General features: G+C 35.6%; 1 protein-coding gene across 4 annotated transcripts in view; it reads left to right on the forward strand.

Moving 5' to 3' along the window:
• Positions 1 to 1,453: 1,453 nt before the first annotated feature.
• The window catches only part of LOC128022121 (voltage-dependent L-type calcium channel subunit alpha-1D-like), an 83,796-nt gene continuing 66,118 nt past the window's right edge, over positions 1,454 to 19,131 (forward strand). For 3 of the 4 annotated variants that reach the window (XM_052609385.1, XM_052609386.1, XM_052609389.1), the window contains exons 1-3: positions 1,454 to 1,711; positions 4,088 to 4,469; positions 8,193 to 8,298. In XM_052609385.1, coding sequence (XP_052465345.1) covers positions 4,237 to 4,469; positions 8,193 to 8,298 — 339 coding nt within the window. In that variant the 5' untranslated portion in view covers positions 1,454 to 1,711; positions 4,088 to 4,236. The remainder of the gene's footprint in view (positions 1,712 to 4,087; positions 4,470 to 8,192; positions 8,299 to 19,131) is intronic. The other variant, XM_052609387.1, reaches the window with a different exon arrangement.

The raw sequence follows: 19,131 nt of genomic DNA on the forward strand, positions 1-19,131 counted from the left end.
TTTGAACTCCCGAACTGACTCAAATGATTCGCTATCCCGCTCCGAACTCCCGAACTGACTCAAATGATTCGCGATCCCGCTACGAACTCCCGAACTGACTCAAATGATTGGTGAACCCACTACGAACTCCCGAACTGACTCAAATGATTCGCGATCCCGCTCCGAACTCCCGAACTGACTCAAATGAGTAGCGATCCCAATATACATAATATACATTGCTTTCGAGCTGTTTCATTTCTTTTGCAATTCTTAATTTTTGTTTGCAAAAAGCAAATGTATTTTCCTCAATACTTTAAATAAAATGTTTTAAATTTGTTTTTGTTTTTATTGTTTTTGTATATTTTAAACAAGGTAAATCTTTCTGATTTATTAAAAATACATGGATTTTTCTGGGCTAAGCCCCTGATCTCCACTCACCCTAGAACCACCCCTGTATATATATATATATATATATATATATATATATATATATATATATATATATATATATATATATATATATATATATATATATATATATATATATATATATATATATATATCTTACTATGTATATGTTAAGAGCAGAATACAATACTGCTGAAAAGAAAAACCCTGGATGCTACAGTTGGCCCACAATCACTGAAAATAATCTAAATATTATTTCGATTATTATTATTAGCAAACACATTTTTGCTCTAACGTGTTCCAGTATTGCTAAACACCTGCCAGTAGTTTGTTCATTCTTACTGATTGTACTGAGTGTGATGTCCGATTCGCGAACGGATGATTCTTTTGAACCGATTCTTGGTGAAGATTCACGTGCACATTCACACCCATTCCTTTATTATAGAAAATTAATATATGAACCTGACATTCAGTCATGAATTTGCTTTTATTCTATATTTTGGTTAAATTAGAAATTTCCCTTTTTTCCCTCTACACCAGGTTTGTTGACGCACACGGTTTACTGGAAGCTGATTGGCTGTTATCGTGATTGGTTTTTGGTTGAGGGACGCAACATTCCAAAAATAGCCTATTCTAATTAATATAATCATTTTAAATATAATATTAAAATAACCACAACTTAATTATGCAACCAAATTTGCCTGTTAACTGGTGATGTGTAACACTTTTCAATAATGACTCATCTGAATTTATTAATAAACAATAAACAGTAGTTATCTATTAATCTGAACATATTGTGAACAAATGTCATTTTATTTAAGATCATTTTTGATAACAGCAATATTGTTGAAACAGCCTAAATATCACCTAAAACAAGAGAAAAGAAAGAAATCAGCGACCAAGAGCAATAAAAAAAAAAGAAGAAGAAGAAGAAAAAAAGATCAAATCCCACATTGGGACCTGAATGATAGCTAAAGTGATTTTATGAAATGATCCATCTAAACGAACCGATTCTTTAAATGATTCGCAGTGTTCTTCACTAAGTAAGCGGTTGGTGCGTGCACACTGCACACAGCCAGAGGGGGAGTTCAGCTCGTTTCACCGTTCACCGACTCCGCGTGACGCTTAAACACGAGCAGCGCGCGGCGAACGCGACGAAGCTCTCGCGCTCTCTCACGCGCAAAGGAACGAATGCATACTGATGAATTTGAATCTACCGTGTCAGATCGGACCTGAGCGTTTTAATCGATGTCGGAGTTTTATCTCTGGATATAAGCCGAATCCTCCTCCTCCTCCTCAGCTGAACGGAAAGACCTCATCAAAGGTACGATATGCACACAGCGGCCTTGCGTGTTTCTGGCTAAAATAGCTCTTTTTCAACAAATGATGGAGTGCGATCATTTTGCTTCCGAGTCGGAGCTGAAAAGATGCTGATGATGCTGATGCAGAGGATTTTGCGCTCGTTCGGTCCCGTTAGACCTTTGATGTTGTTACTGCTTGTCATAATCAAGCGTTCTTTAAAAGAAATAAACAGTCGCTGACTATAAAGACGCATCACAGCTGTTGTAACTGAGCATCATTGGCATCATCTAAAGAAAGACACAGATTGGGCTGCCCTGTATATGGAATATTTCATTTTCGATGAGAAACGTTACAGTTATTGTCTTAGAGTCACGAGCCTCTCTATCTATACGCATCTATGTCATCATATATATGCATTATGCATCTACATGCATCCTTGCCACGCGATGTCAGAATGACAATATTTGTCATTGTCCTACAAGATAATTTAAATGTCAACGTTTATGTATGTATGGAAGCACTATGTAAATGAAGGTATTGAGGAATTATATTTCATTATCAGTTTACATCATGCATGACGTTGGAATGACAAAAAACCTATATAATATGAGCAAGTATTGACAAGGATACAGTGCACTTAATGTCCTATATCATTAGTGTGAAGATAACCTTTATTGTATAGCCTATCCAATGACAGCAGAGCAATGGCTTGAATTTGTGACACATTTGGATGCGCTTTCTTAGCTTTTCACGATCCGATGGAAGACAAATGCTTAAAGGGAAATGTATACAGGCGATGTGACCTTTCCATGCATGTCTTCATTTCCTCTGCGGGGCCTAGTGGTTCAAGGACTCTGATGTATATGAGTGACATTTGTGGATTCCATGAGCCATGATGTGTGCTTTTTGCTTGTATTTGAATGCAGAGCATGCTTTTTTTTTTTGCTGTTGTTTGCTTCTAATGTGTTTTTATGTGGGGATCTTGGCAGTGTGATTCTCTGCGACAGTGCATCTTTTTGCAAGCAGGTTTTTATTGGGTCACGCTACGCACATTGATTTTTCCACAGGCTGTAACTTTTTTTTTTTGTGACAGTATCCTAATAATACCTCTGTCATTTAAGTGACATGTTATGCTTTTCCTTTTTGCTGCCCTGGTTTAGTTTGTTGAGAAATCATAGTAACATGTACAATAATCATATTTTTTGTTTAAAATTGGCATGTGTGCACCATAGTCTTGCACTTCATCGGACTTTTGAATATTAGATGCTACTGGTTTCATGGTTTTGATTTAATGGAATAAAACATTGTCATATCATATTAAGACAAGGATGCTGTGTTTTGTCATGCCATGATGTAGCAGTTAATAAAATATATAGAATTAAAGGTAACACTTAATAAAAATCCATTTGTAAATAGTTGATAAACATGAGCTAGCTCTTAAGCAGTTATTAATCTCAAAATTAGCATCTGATAATATTAGTGAATGATATGTATTTAAATAATATTATTAAAATACTTTAACAAATGCATTTCTCATTGTTAATGCATTTACTAACGTTAATTATAGACCTTATTGTAAAGTATTACCGATATCAAACAAGATTTAAGTGCCTTTAAGTCAAATACCAACCTAAATTTTGGTCTAAATGGACCCTTTTTACATTTCGGGGGTTCACAAAAGCATAAGTCATCATAGATGGGCAAATCTCTATAGATATAATTTCTATAAATTAAAACAAATATATGTTTGTGTTCTTATTTGCTTTAACAGCAAATAAAAATAAAAACATGATTGTGCTTCTATGACTTGCCAAAAGAAATAAAAGGTATCAAAAGATTATGTTGGTTGAAAGAGAGAAATTAGTATTATATATATATATATTATATTATATTATATTATTATATATATGCCAAGGTACTATAATTCATAGTGTTAGAAATGTACGTTAGTTAAAAATAAATAAATAAAAACAGCTTTGCTATATTTATGTTATTAAAAAGGGAGCACATCATCACAGTCTGTGAAAATGGTCCATCCTCAAACAAAACTATCATATGGCTTCATACAACCTTAAATATAGTGCATAAGTCGTATGGACTACCGTTATGGTACTTTTGATGTGAAACTTAATAAATAAGATCATTTTCATATTTAGATTAACTATTCCTTTAAATATAGAGGTTCTTTTGGTTCCGATTTCTTCACACGTTGGACTGCTCGCAAACCTTGGTTGAGACCCTGGCCTTTAGACCCAAAGACATACTGTATGCATCTTTTAGTCCTGCTACACCCACATTGTTGCATAATGTAGCGGTGAAGGAAGTCACTGCACAGCCTCCCACTATATTCTCTGTGCTTCCCTGTTTTCTCTCTAACTCTCTTCTCTGTCTTTCACAGAGGCAAATTATGCCAGCAGTACCAGAGTCGCTGTCTCTGGTGACGTGCCAGCCTGTTGGTGAGACCCTTCGCTCCAGCACCCACCCCTGTGCCCTCTCCCCTGGCAGGCCCATGCTGGTGGACGCCCCGCTCAGGCCCACGCCCGCACCATGAGCGCCAACGGCCCTGCTCCGCGTGCTGCGACTCCTGCCGCACCCCCCGCAGCCTCCGTGCCTGTATCGTCAGTGGTACCGGTCGGCTCGCTGGCCCAGAAGAAGCGGCAGCAGTATGCCAAGAGCAAAAAACAGGGCAGTTCGGCCAACACGCGGGCACAGAGAGCTCTCTTCTGCCTCAACCTCAACAATCCCATCCGCCGGGCCTGTATCAGCCTCGTGGAATGGAAGTATCCTTTACAGTTTGTAAAACATCGCTTTTCAGTCAAGATTTACTAATATTAAGACTATTGGGGTGTTCAAAAAGTTTAAAAGTTCAATTTCGTCCCCCAAAATGAAAATGCTGTCATCATTTACTCACCTCCATGTTGTCCCAAACCTATATAACTACTTTTGTTACCCTTAAAGTTTTGTGTATCCTGACTTTAAAATATCTAGATGCATATAGGTTTTGAATAACAGTGGTGAGCAAGAATTTTTGGACATCTGTCCATTTAATATGTAGAGTCAACTGTAATTAAGCCACTTATAGTTTGAATCCAGTGGAAAGTGTGCATTTTGGCTTTGTGGAGCTATTAAAGCATTGCCGTTTGACTGTCAAACAATAGAAAAGCATTGGCTTAACCAATGGTGTGAATTGGAGGTGGGAATATCTGAAGTCTGACCAGTGGAGGAAGAGGAGAATGTTATAGAAGCTTGTTAAAAATTGCAAAAGAGTGCTGCACTAATGTGTTTTTTTTAGGCCAACCAGGAAGTTAGCATCAATCTAGTTCCCTCGCCAACAAACAATAAGGCTTTTGCATTGGCTTTTGGCAGATAATCAGCTCTGTGAACAACAAAAGTTAATGATTTTTTGATGTTTTGTTCACCATGAGATTCTTTGCATGAATTTTGGATCCTAAATACAGTTGCAAGAAGTAAAAAAGGTAAATGTAGACTAAATACACTATGGCTGCATGACTTCAACGTCATCACTAGCATGCTTCTGACAACTCTATCTTGATTCTTGACTTCAAAAACTTTTTCCCTAAAAGTAAAAAAAAAAAACTGGACTAGTGAAGATTAGTGGACTCAAATCAGAGCTGCTTGATTATGGCAAAAATCATAACCAGGATTATTTTTGTAAATACTGTAATCACGATTATTTAACACAATTATGAGTGCGCCACATAACCAAAACTTTATTTAAGTGATTTAAGATTTGACCTTATGCTTAAAGTTTACTTTACATGTCTCTGTTCTGTTCGTTCTCTGAGCGCATGCAAAGAAAGCCTCCTGGAGAACCGCACAATAGCTCTTTCTTGCTTTTAAAAACATGGAAAAATCGAATCAACTTTGATAAATCAAGCACGTGCCATTTTGCTAAAGTCACATTACATCATTTTCCTGATTTGCGCGTGAAATTTGACTCTTATGGAGGAGCAAAAGTGCACTGCTGGAACGGGAGCAGAAAGGGGTGCAATAATAGTTTTATCTCAATTATTGTATTTTCATAATCTTTGGAGGCCAAAATAGAAACCGTATTTCGATTAATTGCACAGCTCTTACTCAAATAATCGGTTTCTGTTTCATGGAAAGATGGCAGCATACAGGTTTTCAGGGACATAATGTTAACTTTTGAGTGAACTATTGCTATATATGTGGTAGATTTCAGAATATTCTGTTTTAGCAGACTTGCATTCGAAAGACTGGTGGCCGGCTCTTCAGGTCAGAGTTTATGGTTTGTAAATATGCTTTGGAGTTTCTTCTGGCATTATTCCTCTAGAAAATGTGCATATGGTATGCTTGTGGCATATACTGAAAATAGGTGAAGGTAGAATGAAGTAATTAAGCCGAATCATCAAGAGAACAAGTAAACAAATGAAAATAGTCCACCTTTGCGTCTAGAGCAGACATCCCAGCTCGTCATCTCTGGTAAAAGCTCGTCTGGTGGTCTTTATTAGAGCGAAGCTGTGTTCCCTGCAGTGAGAAGCACCTTCATCTCAAACGCAAGTCAGCATGTATAGCTGAGCTTTGAAAAGAACATCTGTTCCCCGGCCCTACACGGAAGATAAAGGAGAAATGGCTTCCAAGCTGTAGATTTCAGATTCAGCTCTATGAGATAGGATCTGTGTCTCTTTTTTTAAGCTGCAAATTGTTTTCATAGAATGTAATGTACATTGAAACAAGCATAGCAGGTGTGAGCATTTCTGCAGGAACATGCAAAAGCTAAGGTTAGCCTAGCCCTACCAGCCTTGTGTTTCCTCAAGGGAGTCATGGGAAAGTCAGAGAGAACTTCCCCTGAATGGCACATAATACAACATTTTAGTGTCTGAGCTCATGGCCTAATAAGGGTATTTAGCAGCGTAAAATTAGAACATTGCATTGTGTGGCCTAAAAGAATGTGAGACGCAACCCAGAATGAAGTGTTAAATGTATCCTTGATACATTAAAGCTGCAGTAGGTAACTTTTGTAAAAATATATTTTTTACATATGTGTTATACCTGTCATTATGTCCTGACAGAAGAATATGAGACAGATAATCTGTGAAAAAATCAAGCTCCTCTGGCTCCTCCCAGTGGTCCTATTGCCATTTGCAGTTACGGACCGCTCCCGGTAAGAAACAACCAATCAGAGCTGCGGTCCGTAACTTTGTTTGTGTTCAAAATGTAGAAAAATGTATATAATAAGCGAGTACACCATGAATCCATTTTCCAAACCGGGTTTTTAGCCTGTCCTGAATCACTAGGGTGCACCTATAGTAAGTGTTTATATTCGGACTATTTTAGATTGCTTCGGGGATACCGCGGCGGAGTAACCCAGTACCTTTGTGATTCTTCATAGACATAAACAGAGAGAAGTAGTTCCGTCTACAATGTTCTTCCGCAAGACGCAAGCAGTTCTGTTTATTAACAGCTAGAGCGTCAAAAGTTACCAACTGCAGCTTTAATATTCCATTTTTGTGAAACTAGACTTTAAGTTTAAATGACTGATTGTCCAATATTAAATGTAGACGGCAACATTTTCAGGTCCTCTGACTCACACCAGTATTTATATTTTGTACGTCTCGCTTGCAGGAAAGCAGAGCTGCTGAGTCAGTGTGGTTGTAATGGACTTTTTACTGTTAAACCTCATGCAAGTAGCTACTCACTGTTATTTCTGACCCCTTTGAGCAATCACAAGATGAGAATTAGCTGTGATTAATAATAAAGATGTACCGATGAACAGGGGCTGGTGTGAGAGTGTCAGGCCAGTTGATGGAACATAACACGTGATCATACAATAATTGGATAGTATTTATGTTTTTATGACTTGTAAACTTAAAAATTAGGTTTTCTGTGATGCTTTGGATAAATATTGTTTTGCTAATTCTTTTGAATTCTGCTAATTCACCAAGGACATATACCCAACTGGTGACCAAAGGTAAAGTTTTGTTAAAATTGCAAGAAATGATTGTCTTTGAAGCATTGGTAAGAATGGGTTGAAAAATAAAAACAAATCAGCAATGCTATGCCATAATTGTAATAATATATAGGGCTTCAAAAAAAAAGAAAAAAAAAAAGAAAACAAAAACATAAATGCATTTTTCAGACCCTTAAAAAAATGTACATGAAAATGTTATCAAGCCAAGCAACAAATCTGATTTTCTGCCAGAAAAAAAAAAAACAATCAAACAAAACCTAAGCCTTGTTTAGGAAACTTTTGAATAATAGGTTTGGAGTCATTCCATTTTAATTTAGCCAACTTGAGGGATGAATTGAAATTTTATTTGTTATTCACTTTTTTGACCTTGTATTTAAATGTCATATTTAAATATGTACAATCTATGCCAGATTTTCTCTTGTTTGATTGATTTCAGTTGCAAACTTGTAAACCTTTTCAAGAATGACTGGATGTATATATTAATTGCCTCTAACTTTAAGTCTTAGTAATTATTGATTCTCTATGTTCTACTCCTTAACTTTCATCTCAGGCCATTTGATATCTTTATATTGATAGCGATTTTCGCCAACTGTATGGCCTTAGCTGTATACATCCCCTTTCCCGAGGATGATTCCAACTCAACCAACCACGACCTGGTGAGTAAACAACTTCAACCTCTTGACCTTTTAGCATGTTCCAGTCTGACCCCTGTCATGACCCCATTATTTTTTTCGAAGGAGGCCTTTTCTGACAAGAATTTGCTTCAAATAGAACAAATAATATTAGGAAATGAGGCCTGATTTTAGCTGTTTCATTAGATTTTTCCTTTGAGAACAGGCAAATGAAAGACACAAAGCCATGGCATTGTATATTCCTGGAAGGACATAGAGGAAAATCTGTCACATTATAATCTCAATGATCTTTTCTGAGAACAGATGCATGCTCAGCTCAGACATTTTCTTTTCAAACTTGCTTTGCTTCCTTTCTGCAAACTGCTTCGCTTGTACAGTTCAATTGATCTGATTTTGAACTCTTCAGATAAATGATTTATATTTAGCCAAGCGGAGCATTTAGATCGGGTTCGGAGGGGGCGGATGTTCTTCTCCGTGCTTTGGACCGAGAGGACGATTGTGAGTTGAGATAAGACAGCTGTTCAATCTTGTGGCAGAGTGCGACTCAGCACGAGGACGTCGTGATTTGTGAATAGCTCTCATGGCTACTGGCGTGGTTTAATTTAGTGATTTCAGCAACTTAGACAGGAAAGAGAAACAACAGGCTGAGATGTTGCTTCCTGGGTTTAGTTTCCCCCAAGCATTTTGCGGCGACATGTTGTACGTCTGTAAGACTTTGTGTTAGAAGTTTCTTGAAATGTTCAAACTGGATTAATATTTCCGATTGGCTTTTCATGTGCTTTTTTATTTGAGGTCTTACAGATGTGAGCATGTGAGCAGATTAACGTAAACCTGACAAGCAGGGCAGTATTCTTTCAATGAACATGTACGACAAAAATAGGCTATACGGCCATCAAACAAACGTATTGGTCATTTAAATCTTGCTTGGTTTTTTTTTTTTTTTTTTTTTATGTTGGCTATGTTATCTCATCCGTCTGCACTCCCATGTGTGTGCTAAACAGCAGGAGGTAATCGCATTGCAAAATTTCATCAGAATCCCAGCAGGTATGGTTGTCTCACACAGAAGAGCACTGGTCATGCTGGGGAGTCTGTAGATACATTAGAGGGTCAGAGATATTTCAGTTCCCATATAAACTGTATCGATGCACCCCGAGCCGGTTGAAAAAAGATTTACAAATATGTGACGATTCAAATTGCTTTAGATGTTAAATGAATCACGATGCAGTTGGGGGTCGGAGTTTATATGAATGTATCTCTGAGGGGAACTGACTGTCTTCAGAAAAGTTTATATGGTATTTTAGACTGCATATTGCATAATAATGTAGCAGCACTGCTTTGTTTACAGTGGCAACGAAAACGCTGTAGCTGCTGATCTGTAAGCGCCACCTGCTGTTAGAGAGTGAATTTGTATCTCATGCTCGTCTGCTGTTTCTGTTTCATGCAGATGTTTTATGTAATATAGTTTCACAAAGCTAAAGTCAGACCATTCTGTTTTTTCTTAAAATTTTGAAACATTTCAATCTACAGTAATTTAGAAACTGCTCATGTTTGCAGCATCTGTGTTTGGACTGTGAAAAAATGCAGTGGTCACCTCCAATTTTAAATGGAAAGGGCACAGGCAAAGCCTTAGTTTGTTCATATGAAGAGTGTTATTTACTTGATTTGGTGTTTGTTTTAAAATTTCCATTCAGTTATGTCATTCTACATATTTGAATGTTTACTAAGAAATGTGCAGCATTCTGTTAACTAAGCAATAATAAAAGGACACCTTTTAATTTATCATTTGTCTTAAATCTCGTTTTGTTAGATGTTAAGTTTAGGTTTAGGTATTGGGTAGGATTTAGGGATCTACAATATTGCCATGGAGAATAAGACATGACATAATATGTGTTTTATAGATACTAACAATCAATATGCTAGTAATTTGCATGCTAATAAGAAGCACTAATAGTTAAAAGTGAGAATTGGTCCCTAAATAAAGTGTAACTGAAAATGTTTGTGAATTCGGCCCCAGAATATCACAAAGACTTTATTGTGTGTGTTTTTCTTAGGCCAGTATCTCATTTTATAATGTGTCTTTTATTCTCTAGCTTAAGTGGCTTGCGAAGGGTTTGAAGGCTGTGATATCTTATTGAAAGCGAGGAATAGAAATAGATGTGTACAACCTAGCAGCACATTCCTGCCTCATATAATACCAAGCAAATGAACACAGAGACTGTCTATGGCTGATTTCAGCACCACAGACAGCGCCCAACCCACCTCGGGACTGCATGAGGTTGGGCTGCTTTCAGAGCGCAGAGAGCTCAGAAATAGCATCTGTGGCACAGATCAAGCATTGTTACTGAAAAAGAAAGCAGGTTGGTAATTCTCCATTTCCTCAGCTTAGCTTTAGTTTTAGTTGTGGTTGTAGATGCAGCTCAGGGGAGTTTTGTTTAGATCAGAGACTCCAATTAGGGGGTCCGGTTTAGTCTCTTAGATCCTACAAAACTTTTAAAGTGTTTTTCAAAGCAAAACTTTATCACATAGCGCACACAGAGACCACATCTCCTCATGTAAACCAAATTCCCTACTGTACTCACAACTGTTGTTTAAAAGTCAGTCATTTTTAATTTTTTTATTTATACTTTTATTCAGCAAGGACACATTAAATCATCACCACGATCAAAAGTGACTATAAAGATATTAATAATGTTCTAAAAGATTTGTGTTTCAAAGATTTGCTGTTCTTTTGAGTAATGTTGCTGAAAATGAAACTTTGCCTTCACAGAAATAAATTACGCTTTAAAATATATTCAAATAGAAAACAGTTATTTTAAATTGCAGTAATATTTCACAACTTTTACTGCATTTTTTTTATCAAATAAGTACAGCCTTGGCGAGCAAAACAGACTTAAAAAAACATTTAAATAATTATCCCAATCACAAACATTATTTTTATTAACCACAAACTACGTTGCGAAATATTACAAACCTCCATTATTTAAGTAGTAACCACCTGTTTTACGCCACACAGATATGAATAATGTAATGCTTTTTCAGTGTATATTACAGCAGCCATGTACCTTTGCCTCTACAGAAGAACGATAACGATAACGTCTGTGCTGTGTTATGTGCTGTTTCTATGCCTCTTTTTATGCATGGGTTCCCTGTGCATTAGGTGTCCTATTTCTAAGGGACTTCGTTACCCAAAGGTCTCAGCTTTCATTTGGCCTTTCTAGGTGATAAAGGGCTGCGTATTGGTGTACAGAAAGTGAAAACTCTCAAAGGAGTCAAGCGTCGGTGATGCACAAAACACAGAAAATAACTCTGACCTTCTCTCAGTTTACACTAATGCACTTGGAATGAAAGTCAATAGGAAAGGTTTAAAAATGGTAATGTGGATCTCAAATGTATTTTCCGTACATAAGCTTGTATTGTTTAAGGTGTAAAGTTGTCGTTTTAGTGGTGAGTCTACTGTAGAATACAACTTCATTATTTCATGTTACAACTCAGTGTTATCAGTCCCTATAAGATTTCTGCTTCTAATAGATCATGCGTCATTTTGCCAAAAAAGGAACATCTTCAATCAAGTATTTAAGAAACGGGCAACACAACCTGAAGCCCAAAGCTCTTGCTTCGCTAATGACATACCTATCAAGTATTTTCAAGTATTCATACTTGGCTAGTGGTTGCCCTTCCTTGCATACAATATGTCGCACAGAAATGTAGCTTGCAGCAGGTTTGAGCGAGGAAAAACACAATTTGGTATCTCTGTCTAAAGCAACACAAAGACTCTTTAGACACTCACATTTCTTCATCAGACACAAAAACACAGACACATAGTCTGGTATAAGGTTATTCCTGACTGTTTCTACAAGCGTGCCCTTTTCATGGCCAGTAATATTCACATTCTGCAACCTTTCACACACACACACGCACGCACGCACACACACACACACACACACACACACACACACACACACACACTCTGTGACTGCATTGCCCTGCAGTGTGCCTGTTTTAAACTGCATTTTTCTAATTCGTTTATAATTCTGCATGCTGTTTTTGTTATCTCATTGACTACATGGAATATTTAGACATTTATAAATGCATTTGTCACAGCACAGAGCCGTTTTAGTAAACTGAAAAAAAAAAAAAAAAAACCCTGGGTAATTAAAGATAGGAGGTTGTCACTTTTTAAAGCATGTAAAATACATACTTGACTTGAAAATCATGTTTAATCATTTAAATGATCCGACTTTATGTACATTTTAAATATATAAAAAAATTAAAATTCACAAATTTAAATTTATCAGATGCTTTTTATTCAAAGCAACTTACAGTGCATTCAGGCTAACAATTTATACATATCATGTGTTCCCGGGGAATCGAACCCCCAACATTGCGCTTGATAAGCCAGTGCTCTACCAGTTGAGCTATAGGAACACATAATACTGTAATCATTTAGGTTTATATCATAATTTACCAAATTGAAGTACTCCAAAATATCATAGAATAAAGTCAAATAAATAAGATGATGATGAGGATAGTAGTATTGGGAAATTAAGCATTTTGTTTTGTGGAGTTAAATGCCCACTGGAGTGGATTTAATGGGACACTCTGACAAATATTTCAACTTAATTCATTTAAATTCGTTTTTCAACTGAATAATTAGAATGATTAACTTGGATTAAAATAGAATCTTGTGTAATGTAAATGATTTTATTAATACTACACTGAAAGCAAGATGCTTTTTGGCCCACACAGTTTGAATTAGCTAGCATTTTGGTCATTTTCAGTGGCATTTTGCCCCAAACCCATTCATTAATTAATTTATTTATTTTCAAAATGCAGTACTTTGGTACTAGCAAACTAATACCTTTATGAATCTTTTGACCACAATCTATATTTTGTTCAGATTTTAACATCATTATAAAACACATTTATCCATATAATAAAGGACAAATAGTAAATTCTGGCTTATGTGAGCTTTACTCCATCATTTTCACACATTTGTCAGGTTTAACCTAAATTAGAGTCACTGTGAGATAAGACTAGCTTAAAATAGAGCAGAATTTGAAGGGGAATCGGTCCCAAGTGCAAAACTGCACCATAGTTAGAAGTATGAGGAAAAGACAGATGTTAAGCAGAAACCTGTTTAAGAGGAGAAGCCACGGATTTCTCTGAGGGGAATGAGACGTGTGTGTTTGTGTGTCTGGACCCCAGCGGTGATGAAGGCTCAAGTGTATGTTTAATCACTTAGCTAACTGCTTATTTGCACCAGATGCGCTGACTTCCCAGTGCTCTTTATCTTAGCGTGTGTGGGTTTGATGGCTTTGGAAAGCCACTGTCCGTTCCTCTGTAAATGCACGTGTGATATTGATGGAAGTGTTTGATTTTGTGTGCCACACTGTGTGTGTTTTATATGGATTTCGATTAGTAGGATTCTGTGTAATGGAGTGTGTGAGGGGAGAGAGAGAGTCATGGAGCTTGATCTAGTTCACATGCTCTCAACGCATTTACTAACATTTCAAATTGTGTCTTTAATACAATTAATTAGTAATAGTTACAGCCATTTCATTTATGAACATGTGTTTGCACATGTACCATTAAGTCGTTTTGGATAAAAGCATCAGTTAAATGAATTAATGTAAATGTCATGCTCTAATGTAGAAGCAGCATGAAATGCCAGTAGCAATCATAATCGTAAATGTTTCAGAGCAAAGCAGAATTTTAGTGAGGAAAAAATATATCCCAGGATTTGATTTACTCTGCTGTGATTTCATTTGATCATAACCATTTTCTGAAATAATATAGATATTTTTTTTCAACATTAGAAATTTAATTTTTTAATTTTAATAAATTTAAAATTTTCTTTTTTTCTTTTTTACATTAAGATAACATTCATTTAATGCATTAGCCACAATGATAAGCTGGGATTGATGTTTTCTATTGTGATTGGGCTTGATCATTAAAATGATCTGAAATAGATTTTTTTATTAGATTTAATTTTTATTTTCATTGATTTGTTTATATATTTGAAATCTTAAATATTTAATTTAATTTAATTAATTTTTTTCCCTTCAGGATAACATTTACCTCATGAGAGAAAATGATAAGCTGGGATTGATTTTATCTATTGTGATTTGATTTGACTTTGAAAATTAGGCTGCAGCATTACAATATTATTATATAACAGAAAATCTATTTTAGAGGTGGAGAAAGATGTTTTTAATAACCCCTTTTTGTTTTTCTGAAATAAAAAAATAAATAAAACATTTTTATTTTTTAGAGATAGAGTTGAGGAGATGACATATGATTATATATGAAGACATGTGTTCTTGTCTTTTTTTCTTAAATTATTAGCTTTTACAAATACCTAAGCTGCTGGTGGTGCTGCTCTGAATACGGTGTGTGTACGAGTCTCTGGCATGAGTCTTCCTCAGGTGATCTCGTGCTCAGGCATTAATAAGCGATCTTGCTGATGGCTATGGAGTCAAGTCAGATTTCACTTACTAATGTGCAGAGGCACACACAGGGAAGCAGATACAGCCATAATATAAAAGGTAGTTTATTTTTGGCAGAGCCAAAATATTTGTGGTGTGATGGTTGAAAATAACTGGACTAGAATTGTAGATAACAAAGGATTCTGGATAATTATAAGGATTTCTGTTACATTAAACAAGACATGTTGATCCAAGAAGACTGTCCATGTGTCAAATGTAAGTTGTTTTAGAAATGAAACCTCTATGAATTACTAACTAGCTACTGTTTTCTTTACAAAGACATCACTAGATGCACTGGTTATCTTTAGCTCTGTTGCTTCTGTGCTGATGTTTGGATACAATAAATCCTTACTTTGTGGAGTTTTTTCTGACTGAAGGTATTTACTGCATGAATGGGACATTCTGTTGCTTATTTGGACATGGTGGGAAGCATTTGTCAATGTTTGGTTAAATTTGATCATTTTTCTATTAGCTTTTTGGAAGTTTTACTTTGCGTCAAGCTAGGGCTGCTCAATTATGACAAAAATCATAATTTTTGATTATTCTCTTGAAACTGTAATTGCGGTTATTAATTACGATTATCAGACTTTACACTGAATAATGTTTATAACATTGTGCTATGCAACAGCATGCCATATTTTTATATGAAAATAAACAAGCTAAAAACACTCTAACTTGAAAAAAAAACTTTTAGTGCTTTTCTGTAGTATTAAACCTCAAATGTCAAACATACATCGGACTGGTTTCTTCTTTAAATTATAAAAAAAGGAATATATATATGTTATTATAATGTTATACTAAAATTAAAACAATGGAAAAAACCCTAAAGATAACATAAAAAAAGCATCTTAACCACACATAATAACATAAGCGGACTTTGAACGATTAATTACCGCTTTGAATGATTGCCTAATTGTGGCGTCCATAATTGTAATTGCGATTATAAATTTAATTAATTGTGCAGCTTTACATCAAGCTCAAAATGTCTAAGCCACTATAATTTACCTAATAAAAAGAAATATATATATATGAGCAAATGCTTTTTGCAATAATTTGCAAATATTTTTATTTTGTTTTAATTTTAACAGGAAACCTGTTCTGCATATATATATATATAGCTAGCAATTAAACAGTTTAACAGTTATTACATATTTTGGCAAATTTACAATTATTTAAATTGTATTAAAAAAATTTGGCAAACATAGTGCTGCACAATAGAGATTTAATGTGAAAATTAAAACATTAAAGAACAATTTTAGCGTTATCACTTAGAAGCGTACATTAATTCTACTGTACAATAGTAATATATTCAGGATTTCCCACACATTGACTTATTTGTGGTTGCCCTCCACAATATAATTTCCAAAATGCTTTGACTTTGTTGAATAAACTTGAGTACTGCATGTTTCAAAATCAAAATGTGGCACGGGTGTTTTTATGCATTCTGTGATCTCACGCGCGAGAGATCACATCCGGGGCTTTCCACGCTTGCAGAGACTAAAGCCAGAGCGCACGCACACGTCACATCAGGAAGCACTCACGCACTCAGATCAGTTGGACGTGGTTGTGTACAAGAGGTAAAAATTATATAATTATTGTTCGTTTTCTCACACAAACCGCTCGTTTCGTGTCTTAGGACATCAATGTGTACTTATGATGGGGAATTTTTTAATTTGGACTCCTCTGTGCATGCTCTTTGAGGTGGTGACCATAGACATCCATTATGTGAGTCACACACAAGAACGGTTTGACCTAAAAAATATAAAAATGGGAAATACTGAGGAAACAAAGAAACTTACATCTTAGATGTCCTTGAGGTAAGCTTAAACATATCAAAATTTAATTTGAGAGTGAACTATTCCCTTTAATCTTTCCTATAATGCCTGAAAAGTAGGTTTATGAGCACATGGCTTCTTTGATTACAGGTGTTACCGGGGGAACCGCTGTTTCTGTCGCCCCTTAAAGCGCCTCCTGCTGTCAGAGAATGAATTTGCACTTACAATAAGCCTGTATCAATAAGACTTATATATTTCCCCCAGGGTGCTGCCACACACAGAGTAGAGTGTAAGTCTCTGGGAAATTATGATATTTCTGTTTAAGTTAACTGTTCAACAATTCAAAATGTTAACATTTTAAAGTTAATCTTTTGACAGAAATGACAGAGCCCTAAATAAATGCAGCCTGTATGATTATAAGAGACTTCTTAACATACAGATCCCAGATTTTGAACAGTTGTGTATTTTTCAAGACACTCCTGGTTGCCTTCCACGTTCATTATCAAAGAGCTGCTTAATTGTGTTTAATGTATTAATGAATTTAGATGGATTTGACCTACACACAGACATATATAAATAACAACGGAATCTTTGTGGTGAGCTAACACTTTTGCACTTTAGCTCAAATGTTTTTGCAATGACGATCCCCTCTGTTCAGTCAGAGGCCACATTTTCAGGTGAAATTGCTTTGCTCCAGAGGTCATCATGTGATAAATGAATATCTGAATGGAATTCGAGATGCAGTGTTGAATAACAGTATGATGGCAGTTGATTATGTTTTGAGGGAGATCTCTGGTGCAGGAGCTTTATCTCCTCATTAGTATTCAGTCATTTATTGCATGTTCCTGTCTGTCCGCTGCCACCCCTACACACTGCCCCTCAGTGGCAAGGGGTGGAACAGCACCGAAGACCTGATTCTGAGCAGTTTTTCACCATGTGAAAGGATGCAGTTTGTTGCTGGGTTACTGAACGAGAAGATGAGATTCAGGATCGCATGGCTGAGAGAGAGCGAGAGAGGAGGTGGAATAGATGCTGCATTCATCTGCCTGTCTTCATGCATTCAGAGTTTATCACTGCAAGGTCATTGCGAATACCATCATATTTCTATAGCATGTTTGGGATCAGTATCCTTTCTTTTTGTGTTCCTCTGTTCTTTTTTCTGGAGAAAAGCACTTCCTGTGCTGGGACACGGTTATTTGTCACTCTTGTTCAACAAGCCCGCACACACACAAACACACACCGTAGGAGGTAGAGGGGCGACTTTATGAAGTGGTCTCCGTTCCCTCCAGCTTTTCTGGTGTAGACTGACTGATCTATAGAGACAAGAGAGAGAGAGAGAGAGAGAGAGAGAGAGAGAGAGAGAAGGAGAAAACATAAGTAGAGGAGGTAGAGAAATGTCAAAATGCATTTGTCCTGTTGCTCAGAAATTCCAAACTTCAGTCGTGTCACGATGCTTCTACTACTGTACCTTGAAATTACTAGTCAAATGACATCAAGACCTCAGTGTGCATGTGAATTTATACATAAAAAAATGGGTTTCAAAGCCTTCAGGGCTCTCAATACCTTTAGAATGATTTATTATATTAACACTGTAAATTTCAACATTAACGATACTTAAAAAGAATCTTGCAAACCTATTGCTTTAGAAAAATCTAGTTAAGATTGCTCTATAAATTCAAATTTACTACTGTATTGAAGTTTTTTGGACCTGCAATTAAATTAATTAAATAAATTAGTAAATTAACTAAACCTTCGAAATGTGAGGAATATGTTATATTATTTGTCAAATTATTTGTCTGAAAAGGCAAACTACAGTTTATAATAGAATATGGGATTTATTAGACCATGCAAAAACAAAAAACAAAAAAAAGGCATATAAAATTAAAAAGCTCACAGGAAATAAAGTATACATTGACTAAAATATAATCAGTTATTAATATTTCATAGAAAGTTCTCCCTTGTATTTGATAAGCAGCCATTCTTATGCACATTCTGTCTGAGACAGACAGAAACTTTTAGTCTATTATTTTATTTGCCACAATATTGTCTTTGAATTGTCTTTATTTGGGACTTCTGTCTACTATTGCATATTGCATATTGTTATATGCAATTATTTTCCTTAATAAAATTAAGGTATAACAGGTAATTAGAATGATGTGTTAAAATGTAATTTATTTCAATCTCGATGCTCTAAAACTAAATTTGGTAAACAAAAAAATTAATTTAGTATGAAAAAAATAACAATAAATAAAATAAAATAGAAATGTGTGTGGATGTGTTCTAGCAACATCCTAGCATCATTATGGTGAATTCTGCTTGGAAAAATACCATACATAAAATCTAAAAATTTGTTTGTGAATTTTATCTTGTAAGCTGTTTGATTATTATTTTTTTTTTATTTTTTTTTCAAATGACTGATATAAGTCTTAGTTGATTTATTGATATTTTGTTGCCATTGAATGTAGTGCATGTGCTGATATGTGTCGTATATATTCTGTTACTTTGAACAGAGGACAATGTGATGTTTCCGGGATGATATTCGACATGATGTCACTCTGAGTCATGTCACGGCAGCTATTCACCACATGCACAAATTT

This window comes from Carassius gibelio, chromosome A11 (genome assembly GCF_023724105.1).
Source record: "Carassius gibelio isolate Cgi1373 ecotype wild population from Czech Republic chromosome A11, carGib1.2-hapl.c, whole genome shotgun sequence".
In the NCBI taxonomy this organism is placed as follows: domain Eukaryota; kingdom Metazoa; phylum Chordata; class Actinopteri; order Cypriniformes; family Cyprinidae; genus Carassius; species Carassius gibelio.